General features: G+C 43.4%; 1 protein-coding gene across 5 annotated transcripts in view; it reads left to right on the plus strand.

Moving 5' to 3' along the window:
* The window catches only part of adamts13 (ADAM metallopeptidase with thrombospondin type 1 motif, 13), a 91859-nt gene that overhangs the window by 23035 nt on the left and 56681 nt on the right, over positions 1 to 12143 (plus strand). For all 5 annotated transcript variants that reach the window (XM_072240438.1, XM_072240435.1, XM_072240439.1 and 2 more), the window contains 5 exons: positions 303 to 444; positions 4376 to 4515; positions 5622 to 5705; positions 9169 to 9293; positions 11428 to 11574. In XM_072240438.1, the coding sequence (XP_072096539.1) occupies positions 309 to 444; positions 4376 to 4515; positions 5622 to 5705; positions 9169 to 9293; positions 11428 to 11574 (632 nt within the window). In that variant the 5' untranslated portion in view covers positions 303 to 308. The remainder of the gene's footprint in view (positions 1 to 302; positions 445 to 4375; positions 4516 to 5621; positions 5706 to 9168; positions 9294 to 11427; positions 11575 to 12143) is intronic.

Below are 12143 nucleotides of genomic sequence, written 5' to 3' on the forward strand. Positions count from 1 at the left end.
TCCAGCAGGTTGCTTGTTGCTCCACATTCCAGCATTTGCAGTCTCTTGCATCTCCAAAGGTCTTTGAGAGACTATGAGAAGAGTTGGGGAATTCTCCCAGGTGTAAGGGTCGATAGTTATCCCTAAATCCCATTTCAACAGAACTTGGAATCTGCAGTCCTGGGATGTAATACTTGTATACACTGTAAGAGTTACATCTGTAACAATGTTCTGGAAGTTCTTAAGTACTTGATCCATGTAAGTTAACTTTAAATCAACTTTAATTTAATTTCCTCTTCATTCTCCAACACCTCTTCCTATAGCATGCAATGATATTTACAAAGGAAAAGAAGATCTACATCTGCCCAAGAGATCTGAAACTCTTTACTGATGGAGAGGAGATTGTTCCTCATGTAGCTTTCCATTATCCACTCTCAGAAGATGCCTGGAGTCCTGCCAGTGACAGTAAGAATTAAAACATTTGATATCTGATCAGTTCCAGCTCCGGGAGACGGTTGTAACTTTGAGCTGTGCTCCTGAGATTCCAGACTCATTTTAACAAAACAATTTAAAAATAGTCTGTAAATCAACATTCACAGCATTTGCCAACTTTGCAACCATTTCACCACTACTCCTTTAATCTTTCAGATTCTTTTCAGTGAGTAAAATGATTTACAACATTATGAAATGCCTTTTGCAAGTTCAAATATTCAACTTCATTAACATGTCACGTACCCCGTGACGGGAATAAAGAACCAGCAGAAATGGAAAACACTTTGGAGTCCAATATTGCTATTAACTAATAATATTTATTAGTAACTACGCAATACAGTAATATAAATTCAGATAAATCAAACAAGTTAGCAATGATTATATATAAATAAGTGTGGAAATATATATGAAAACCAAGCTTCTTCAAGTCTAGGGGTAAATAGATAGTCTTACGATAATGAGTAAAGTTCAGTTCAGTTCGTGGTATTGAGTTGAGTAGTGATGGAGAGAGGGAGAGGGAGAGATTTGAATCTTCAGGTGAGCTGACGCCATCGATCTTCCTGTTGTCCTCCAAAATCCTTTAAAAGTCACCGACTGTGACCCACAACAAAGAAGACCGTTTTCTGTGGTGGTATTATCAACCCAGGCAAGGGTTGGATACACGGATAACTCCCCACAGGTCACTTCCTTTTCACACTGCGAGAGCCACTGATTGATCCACCCGATCGATCCTCCAAAAGACCTACTTTTTCTGTGGGCACAACAAAGCTCATTCAGTGTCCAAAATCACGTGTGAGGTCTATCATCTGACCTATTTATCTCACCGTACTGAGTACCAATTGTCACTCAAACGGTTCCTCCCTCCTCTCTCTGTAAGAATACAGAAGCTGAAACCAGTGTCCTCATAAAAAGTAAACACGCTGCAGAGAAACCATAACATCGATTGTCCATCAAATAATGCCGCCCTTGGTCACCATGGCAACCCACAAGCTGCTCGGTGCTCTCTCCCTCCAACTCAGCAGAAATCCAAAAGTTAGTCTCAGTTCTTCCTCGTGCCTTAAAGTGACAGTGCACAGAAAATATGAACCTTAGGGGTTCATAACACTATCTCAAAGCAGTCTTCGTCTCCCTCTCTTTTCAAAAGCACAGTTCATAGGGGTAATTCAGGACCCCGTCACAAACACCATAAATTATTATTTCATCATGTTAATCAAGTTTGAGTTGGAACAACTTTCCACAAATGCACTACTGATTTGCATATTTCTAACATTTGTAGGGTTATACTTTAGTGTTTAACAAATCTTAGCTGATTCAATTTATTACCCTATCTTTCCTAAATTTCCACTTGTAACCCATTACTTTGTTTTTAAACGTAGTACCAAAGTTGAACAAAATCTTTCAGTTTAATTATTTAAGGTTATGAGAAGTGGGGAAAAGACAATGGGGGGGGCGCGGTGGAACTGTCAGCTCTGGTTGAAATGAGCTCTGGATGGCACTTCGGTGCTGTGACAATGATTAATTTGGAAAATTATTCATGAGATGCTGCCCTACAGTCAATTTAGAGGTGCAGGAACGCAGGGATTTAAACCATACATTACAAAGATTAATTCCATTTCTGCTTTGATATAAAGACTCAAAGCGGGAAACAGATTATGGAAACTCTGTTCAACTCCTAGAAATAGCATTATCTTGATTCATCTCAAACGCTTGACATAATCTTCTTGCTTAAGACTATTTATTGTATCTTCTCAGTTTACTGTCTGCAGGCATGGGATGGAGTTTCCGAAATGCAGTTTCACAGAATGCATTTGCGAAGTTTGTATCATTAATAATTTATTAACTTCAGAATTGTTGTGATATTTATTAAAACATATTAAATAACAAAAAAAAAGAGATTCTAGACATTCTAAATTGATCACCTGATAAAAGGGGTAGTTTAATTGGCCTCAAAAGCACAGCTGCACAAAGTCTGTAGTCTCTTACTCAGACATTTAGTCTTCTGTTGTAATAATGAGCCCCATTTCATCTATTTCTTTGCCGTTCTAACATGTAGTTTCTGTCTCTCTGTTGTCAGTATGCTGCAGACTGCGGTTCAGCTAAAATAATCAATGGCAGCATTTGTGCTTTAGTCAATTGTTTTGAATGCTTATCAAAATTTTACCTTCTTCTTCAGCCCTCTGCCTCTTCCACTTATCACTTCCCAGCTTCTTACTTCATCCTCCCTTCCCCCTCACCTGGTCTCACTGATCACCTGCCAGCTCGTACTCCTTCCCTTCCCCACCTTCTTATTCCTCTTATGCCCCGTCTTTCCCAGTCCTGATGAAGAGGCTCAGCCCAAAGCATCAATCGTTTCTGTTCAACTGTTCAAACGCCAACATTTGTATGTTTCGCTTAAGATCTCCAGCATCTAGAGAATCTCTTGTGTTTATCGGTAGCTTGGTTGTGTTTTGGTTTAAGTCCAGACTGAGTCGAGAGATACAGTTTTGAATACTGAGTATGTTGTAGAACAGTTCAAGTATCTTGTTCAACAAGGCTGCATTATCTGCACTGCAGATCTGTCGTCCTCTAGGCTTGCTGTCAAGGATGAAGGTGCGTCACTGAACAGCTGCACCAGGACTTGGACAGTCTGGTTCTTCAGATGTGTTTCCCAGGCAGACACTAGGGATACCAGAGCTTTCTGGGTAACTACTGATGTTCTGACACAAGAGCAGAGCCAAACCCAGGATTTAGTTGATGGCTGCTCTTAAACTCCCAATCCTGTTCTTTACTCAATGAGGCTGGGGAGGGGGGAGAGTGGGGGGGGGCATATTGGTTGCCTGCACTTGTTTCATAGGGACACCCCTGTCCCGACAAGCAGAAAGCAGCTAATAAGATGATTGGAAGAATAAGGATTTCCCCTGAGGTGGGCCTGGGCTATCTTTATCCCTTAACCAATGTTGCTACAACAAAGGTTAATCTCACTGTCTATAAGTTAGCAGGCACATTTCCTACAACCGTGCATGTAGCTCAAACGTATTTTACTGGCAGTAAAGTCTTTGCAATCCCAAACATATTTTCTTCTTTAAATGGAGAAATTTATTGAGTGAGTACTCAGGGAAAAGCTGATTTCGGGTATCTACCATTTCCCTGAAGACTGTCACTTTTCTCTGGAGTACAGCACCAGTCTGCGTCTAGGACTCACCCGGAGGTTCACTGGTGGGCTTTATGAGCATGGGGAGCACCACAAAGGTGAATGAAATGCATGGTCTCTACAGAGTTAAACATGATACGTTTAAGATGATAAGTCAAACTAATAAGAAATTATTTTCTCCTTGGAAATCCAGAGCAAAGAGGATTTAATCTTAAAATCAGACCTAGATATTTTCGCAGGATATTCAGAAGGTAAATGCAGCAGGACTCTGGAACTCAGTCTCCCAAAAGTTAAGGGCGTTGTACCTTCAATATTGAGGATAGTGAGGTTGTTGGGGGGAATAGATCAGAGGTGGGTAAGTGGAGTCGATCTGCAGCCTACCTCAATCCTCTTATGTCAGAAGACCTTCTCTTTCTTTGTTTCCATTGTCAGTTTGCCATTTCCACTCCCAATTACGTAGCTATACCTATGAAGTAATCAATGAGTCCATCTGCCCTGAAGCTTCTCTCTTCTTCCTCCCTCCCATCATGTAGAAGATACAAAAGTGTGAAAGTATGTGCCATCAACTCAAGGACAGCTTCTATCCCACAGTTATGACTTGAATCATTCTCAAGAAATATTGAGTATTCTTTATTCCGAGTGCTCTCAGTTATCGTCTTACTTCAATGCACCATTGTAGTGAAATGATCTGTATGGGCAGCATGCAAGGGAAGCTTCTCGCCGTGCTTTGGTAAACATGACAATAATGAACCAACTTACCAATTTACATCCCAGGACAAACTAAGCATTCCTTTATTACAAGACGGTCAGTGCAGGAGACAAAACACCTGGAGCTCCTGGTTGTGGTGGGGCATGATGTGTACAACTTCCACAAGCAAGACACAGAGCGCTACGTCCTCACCAACTTGAATATCGTGAGTATCTTTGCCCTTCCTTCGAAACAAAAACAACTGCCCAAGGCTTTGGCAACAAATCCATCATTGTGCCACCACCAGGGTATTAGAAGGCAAACTATTCATTAGCCGACCTGCCTACAGCAAAGCCTCTGGCAGCAAGAGAGCTCTGTTATATCTCCACGGCAACCACTGTCCAATTTCTGTCATGCAATTCCCTTTCCTACTAGAGTGATCATAGAGTTGTACAGCAAGTAAAAGGCCATTCAACCCACTATGTCTATGCTAGCCATCACACCTATCTATACTAATCCCATTTGCCTGCATTAATTCTATATCCCTCTCTACCCTGCTCATTCAACTACCTTCAAAATGTGTCTTAAATGTTATTATTATTCAAGATGCATCTTAAATGTTAATGTTATTGTTATCCTCCCTGCCTCCACCACCTTCTCTGGCAGCTCATTCCAGAATCAATTACTCTTTGTGTGAAAAGGTTACCCCTCATGTGCCCTCTAAACCTACTCACCTCTAACATAGAACATAGAAATCTACAGCACATTACAGGCCCTTTGGCCCACAATGTCGTGCCGACCATGTAACCTACTCTAGAAACAGCCTAGAATTTCCCTAGCACATAGCTCTCTATTTTTCTAAGCTCCATGTACCTATCTAAGAGTCTCTTAAAAGACCCTATTGTATCCGCTTCCACCACCACTGCTGGCAGTGCATTCCACACACCCACCACTCTCTGTGTGAAAAATTTACCCCCGACATCCCCTCGGTAACTATTTCCAACCACCTTAAAACTGTGGCCCTCATTGTTAGCCATTTCAGCCCTGGGAAAAAGCCTCTGGCTATCCACACGATCAAAGCACCTCATTACCTTATACACCTCTATCAGGTCACCTCTCATCCTCCATCGCTCCAAGGAGAAAAGGCCAAGTGCACGCTACCTATTCTTGTAAGGTACGCCCTCCAATCCAGGCAACATCCTTGTAAATCTCCTCTGCACTCTCTGTAACCTTAAGCTTATATCCACCTCTACCTTGGGAAACAGACATAGATCTACCCCATCCGAGCCAGTGACTCATGACAGAACCCTCGTGTCTTTTTGTTTTCCGCAGGCTGCTGAACTGTTGAGAGATGCTTCTCTAGGTGCTCAACTGCGAGTCCACCTCACAAAGATAGTCATTCTGAAAGAACCTGAGGTATGAGCATCAGTCTACGGAGATTCCACATATTTATATTGTGTACTTAAGCCAATGAAAGTGTCCCAAAACTAATCATAAGGGTGAAATCAAACAAAAGTCAACATATATGTTTCCATGGGAAGTCGGTGCCAGTGATGTCCCAAACTTTGGAGCAAGAGTTCCAGGGTTCAAACCTGGCCAGCTCCTTGCACCCGTGCTGGGGCGAGCGTCGAGCTGGCAACTCGGCCTCGTCAAACAGACAAACCCTAAAGGCACGGCAAGATTGCCAAGCAAGGCACAGGAAGGAACTTTACATGAGATATAAGTCATATGGGATCGTACGCTGAAGTGCAGAGGGGTCTTGGGGTGCAAGTTTGTGGCTCACTGAAATGGTGACACAGATGGATTGGGCAGTGAAGGAGGCATTTAACATGCTTGCATTCGTCGGCAGTGGTATTCAGTGTCAGTGTTGGGACATCATGTTGCAGTAGTACAAGACGTTGGTTAGGCCACACCTGGGATAGATTAGATTATGAGGACACACAATCCTCTTATTGTCATTTAGTAATGCATGCATTAAGAAATGATACAATATTCCTCCGGTGTGATATCACAGAAACACAGGACAGACCAAGACTGAAAAACTAATAAAAACCACATAATTATAACATATAGTTACAACAGTGCAACAATACCATAACTTGATGAAGAACAGGCCATGGTACAGCAAAAAAGTTCAAAGTCTCTCGAAAGTCCCACACCTCACGCAGACGGGAGAAGGAAGAAAACTCTCCCTGCCATGCCCGACCACTGTCCGACTCTGAGTCATCCGAAAACTTTGAGCTCCGATCAGCCCTCTGACACCGAGTACCGAGCACCATCTCTGCCGAATGCTTGGACCCCAGCCTCGGTCGCCAGCAGCAGGCAAAGCCGGGGATTTTGGGGCCTTCCCTCCGGAGATTCTCGATTGCACAGTAGCAGCGGCAGTGAACCGGGCATTTCAGAAATTTCTCCAGGTGTTCCTCTGTGCTTCTCACGTCCGTCTCCATCAAATCAGAATTGTCCACGGCCCCTATTTAACAGATGCGATATCATTTCACCGGAGAGCTGCGCGCGCTGCGTCGCGCTGCCATCTTCTCCTCCCGCCTATTATAATGTGAAGTTGTAGTAACCACCCTAGGGAAAGGATACGGTAGCACGAGAAGGAATGCAGGAGAAATTCAGCAGTGTGTGGCCAGGAATGGAGCGCTTGAGTTACAAGGAGAGGTTCGTTAGACTGGGATTGTTCCCACTACAGCACGGGAGGTTGAGCGGTGACCTGATGGAAATCTACAAAATTATTTGGGTGTGGGGAGTCGAAAAGGAGAGGACATAGATTTGAGGTGAAAGGGAGATGTGAGGAGCAGGTTTTTCACATGGAGGATATGGAACAGTTTGCCAGAGGAGGTAGTGAAGGGAGGTTCCATCTCAGCATTAAAAAGCATTTGGACAGGGACATGGATAGTAAGGGAATGGAGAGAAGTTGACCCAATGCAGGAAAATAGGATTGGCATAGGTGGACATCTTGGCTGGCGAGGACGCATTGGGCTGAGGGCCTGAATCCATGCTGTATAGCTCTGCGGCTCCTGGAAAAGTAGAAGCAGGAGTTTGCCTTCCATGCTTGAAGCGACACCATCATTCAATATGATCACGGCTGATCATCTGTCTCAATGACGTTATATGGTAGAGTACAGAAGTAGACCCTCAGCCCAGTCTGTCCCTGCCCACCACTAACCTCCACTTACACTGACCCGATGTTAATCCTCCTTCTGTAATCTGACATTCTCATAAATTCCTTCACTCATCTACATACAGAAGTGACTAATAGCGGCAAGTTAATCTCCCAACCTGCACATCTTTGCGATGTGAGAGGATACCAAAGCACTTAGAGGAACCACACCCGGTTGCAGCACCTAAATTTGGGATTGAACCTGGTCCTCTGGCACTGTGGAGCGATGGGTGTACTAGCTGAGCCACTGCGTCTCCCTTATTCCTACTCTCTGTCCATACCCTAAGGCCTTTAGTGCCTAGAAATACACTCAGTGTCACTTTATGAGGTACACCTTGCTCGTTAATGCAAATATCTAATCAGCCAATCATGTGGCAGCAACTTAATATGTAAAAGCATGCAGGCATGGTCAAGGGATTCAGTTGTTGTTCAGACCAAACATCAAAATGGGGAAGAAATGTGATAGACGTGACTTTGACTGTGGAATGATTGTTGGTGCCAGGCAGGGTGGATTGAGTATCTCAATTTCCTGGGATTTTCAGGTACAACGATCTGTAGACTTTAAAGAGATGGCACGAGAGAGAAAAAACATGCAGTGAGCAGCAGTTCTGTGGGCGAAAATGACTTGTTAATGAGAGAGGTCAAAGGAGAATGGCCAGGCAGGTTCAAACTGACAGGAAGGCGACAGTAACTCAAGTAACCATGAATTACAACAGTGATATGCAGAAGAGCATCTCTGAATGCACAGCACGTCGAACCTTGAAGTGAATGGACTACAGAAGCAGAAGACCACGAACAGACATAAATACATTCAGCGGCCACTTCATTGGATACTTCCTGTACCTAATAAAATAGCCACTGAGCATATATCGATCTCCCTTTGATCACTCTTTGAAAAACCCGGTTAAAGAGGTAGATTGGTTTATGTACCAAGGTGCTCAAAACTTGTCTTGCATACTCTTTGTACAGATCAATTCATTACGACAGTACATTGAGGTAGTGCAAGGTAAAACGGTAACAGACTGCAGAATGAAGCGCAGGTAGACAGTAGTGAGGTAGATTTTAAGGATCAAGAAAGAAAAGTGAAGGGAGGAATTCCAGTGTGAAGCATCGTCACCTGGTTGGGGTGTGAAATCTGTGTAAGTGTGGAATAGTGTGGAGATTTTGGAAGGTGGTGAAAGTGAAGGAAAGAGCAAATCTCACAATGAAGAGATGGGAAAATTGAAACCTGCCCAAGCGAAGACTGTTCTTCATTTCTCTTGTGATGCTTTATCCTATGGCGTAGGATACCTGACAAAGTGGACCAATTAACTACCTTTGATGTATCTTTCCCAGCATAAGGACCTGGGATTTGTGATCTGCTCCTTCTCAATTTCTTCGGTTAAAGAATCTGCCTGTTTCAGATATGTTAATTCAGATCCTTAGGTCCAAATCACATCATGGTCTGTCAGAAAACTTCTCAGGAAAAACTAAGAAATACAGCAGCAGTCAAGAATGAAAAAAAACAAACATGTATCCTTCTTAAGCAGCCTCCAGACTCATCAAATTCATTCACTTGTCAAATACATTCACCGGTCAAATACATGATCGGAGTTTTGTAATTGTTCCTCTTCCAGTCTAATCTCTGAGCTCCCTGATATGACATATAAGATAATAATCAGTGAGGTGCAAAATCCCAGACATCTTTACTGTCCATGTAATCTTTTCCCACAGGCGGAACTGCAGATCACAAAAAACCTCACTTCATCTCTCATTAGCCTATGCAAGTGGAGTCGAACAATTAACCCAGGCAACGACTCTGATCCACTCCATGCTGATCTGGTTCTCTACGTTACCAGGTACTGAACAAATCTCTCATTTTATTACTTATTTTCTTTCTCTGGGGCTGTGGGCTTTCGGACACTAGGTTAGTTTAAGGTAGTTTCATTTCTTGTGGCTATTGGGATTTGATATTAACTTGCCAAACAAAGACCGCACAATTATCTGCCTCAAGTTGGGGTTGGCAATTGTTCCATTTCCCTCCCAGAAAGAATCAACCTGCTTCCATTTTCAGAGGAGCATAGATACTGAAGCAACTGCCTAATTAAAGTTCAGACCCCTTTCTTCTATTGAAATCGGTCAATTTTGATATTCATAAGACACCATTTTCTGTTTTCAGGCACACTTGAAGACTGTGTTACAGTTTGAGTGCCATAACAGTAGTAGATTTCTGCAGGAGGGAGGGAGTTGGGCTGAGGTGGGGTTGTGTTTGAATAGGGTCGCACTGAGCACAGAATGGGTTATGGTTAAATTAGTAATGAAATTGTGACTGCCTGGTGTAAGAGTAGGATGGTTAAGCTGATGCTGTGTTCTGGTTCTGGTTGGAAGAGTAATCTGGGTTGTGATAGGACTGGTTTAGTAATTTGTTTGGGGTTGGTGTTTGAACATAGAACATTACAGCACAGTACAGGCCCTTCAGCCTACAATGTCGTGCTGACCATTTAAACTACTCTAAGATAAATCGAACCCTTCCCTCCTATATAGCTGCCCATTTTTTCCATCATCCATGTGCCTATTTAAGAATTTCTTAAATTTTCCTAATGTACCTGGCTCTACCACCAAACCACAACATCACATGCCACGACCTACCACTCTGTGTGGTGACGCCAAACCAAGCAATCAGATGATTGATGCTAATTGGAGAGATAAGAGAGACAATGGAGAAACATTCAAAATGCTAATAAGAGAGGAGAGAGGGATTAAAGGAAAAGAAACGCAATTCAGAATATTGACAGACCGGTTACTTTGAACCTGAACTGTTTGAAGTTTGATGGACAGGTGATACCCCAGCAGGGGGATAAAAAGAGCAGGTTTGCTAAGGCACACGACACACCACGAGATCACGAGATAACAAGACCCTGGAAAGAGAGGTGTGTCCCCACAAGTTGGCGAGAGTTTGGAGGTCCGGTTCGCAGGAACCGACCATAGGCTCACAGGGTGTAAAGGTACAATCAGTGGCAACCTGCTGTGTATGTCCGCCCTTGCCTGGATGCTGGGTTCACCATGGAAGAACGATCGTATCTGGAACGGAGGGGTCACAGTCGGTGACCACAGCGGGATAGAAGACATAAAAGGGTCCGCCTGAAAGCCAACTGCGAAGACATCAAAGGTCTGCCTGAATCAAATTGCATCCCCCTCCCTCTCTCTCTCTCTCCAATGGCACAACAGCGATTACTGCGAACTGTACTAAGCTGAACTGAACTCTGCGTCACTTAAGACTGATCATTTTACCCCTAGACTGCGATAGAGCGTGGTTGATCCCTATTACCCTAGTTCTGTGTACATGTGTGTATTATCATTGCTAACCTGTTGCATTTATATCCTTATGATTAGAGCACTGTATTATTTGTTTCTTTAATAAAACTTTATTAGTTCCTAGTAATCCAGACCCCAACGAGTGGTCCTTTTCTGCTGGTTTGACAACCCAGTTACGGGGTACGTAACAGTGTAAAAAAAAACTTGCCTCTAACATCCACCCTAAAAAAAACCCTAGAAAGTTTCTGTCTGGTTTTGAACCAGGGAACTTCCGCATGTGGGATAAACGTGATAACCACAAAACTACAGAAACACTGCTTTTCCGTTGTGGTTGGAACTGCAAATTGGCATCTGGATTTAGGCAACACACACAAAATGTGGGAAGAGCTCAGCAGGCCAGTTGATGTTTCGGCCGAGACCCTTCTTCGGGACTGGAAAAATAGATGGGAAATCGGAGGGTCTGGTTTCCAGCATCAGCAGATTTTCTCTTGTTAGTTATCTGGATTTGGGTTCTTGTTGAAGTGCAGATGGGTTCGGTTTGAGTTACAGTTGTTAGGATTGGGTTTGTGTTTGCTTGGGGTTCCAGTCAAGTTTGGGATTGTGATTGGGTTTGAGGTGATATTTTGTTTTAAATTTCATTGATCACTCTGATGCTGGCACGTTGCTTTTTGTTTCAAGGTTTGATTTGGAATCTGACGATGGGAACAAGATGGTCCGAGGTGTGACGCAGCTGGGTGGGTTGTGCAGCCGCTTATGGAGCTGTGTGATTACCGAGGACACAGGATTCAATCTCGGCATCACCATTGCTCACGAGATAGGCCACAGGTGGGTGAGGGGAACAATATTCATGCAACAGAACTGTACTTTAGAGGTGGAGTGAATCTACAATGGAATGAGGAGAAGGAGATTCGATGAGAGGTGGTGAAACTGTGGAACACTATAGAGAGAAATTGAGACAACAAAAAGGGTGCTTCGTTGCATGGTGGGACATTAGTTACCATAGTATTGAAGATGGAGGGGGAGTGGGGAGATAAAGATAAAGAGAAAAAAGTGATAGACCGGCTTTGAGGATGTTAGAACCATGTATAGTTTGAGATGGTGTGAACCACATTCAACGTGGAGAGAGAATTCTAAGGACCCAGTAGATACTGAAAGACTGTCATATCCCATGAATGCTTTCTCCCCACAGAGTCCCACTTTCACTCAGGAGCTGCTAGTGGGAATGTCATAGGACAATCAGCTGTCAATATTCTGACAGAATCCCCCAATCCTTGAACATTAAGGGCAATTCCTTGCCCAGTGGACGCTGGTGAGCAGTTCCAGCAACTTCTAACAGTGAGACGGTACCTGTAGTCAGTATCGCGTGGAACCAAATTCTCTTTCCTTTAACTTTG

This window comes from Mobula birostris, chromosome 22 (genome assembly GCF_030028105.1).
Source record: "Mobula birostris isolate sMobBir1 chromosome 22, sMobBir1.hap1, whole genome shotgun sequence".
Lineage (NCBI taxonomy): Eukaryota > Metazoa > Chordata > Chondrichthyes > Myliobatiformes > Myliobatidae > Mobula > Mobula birostris.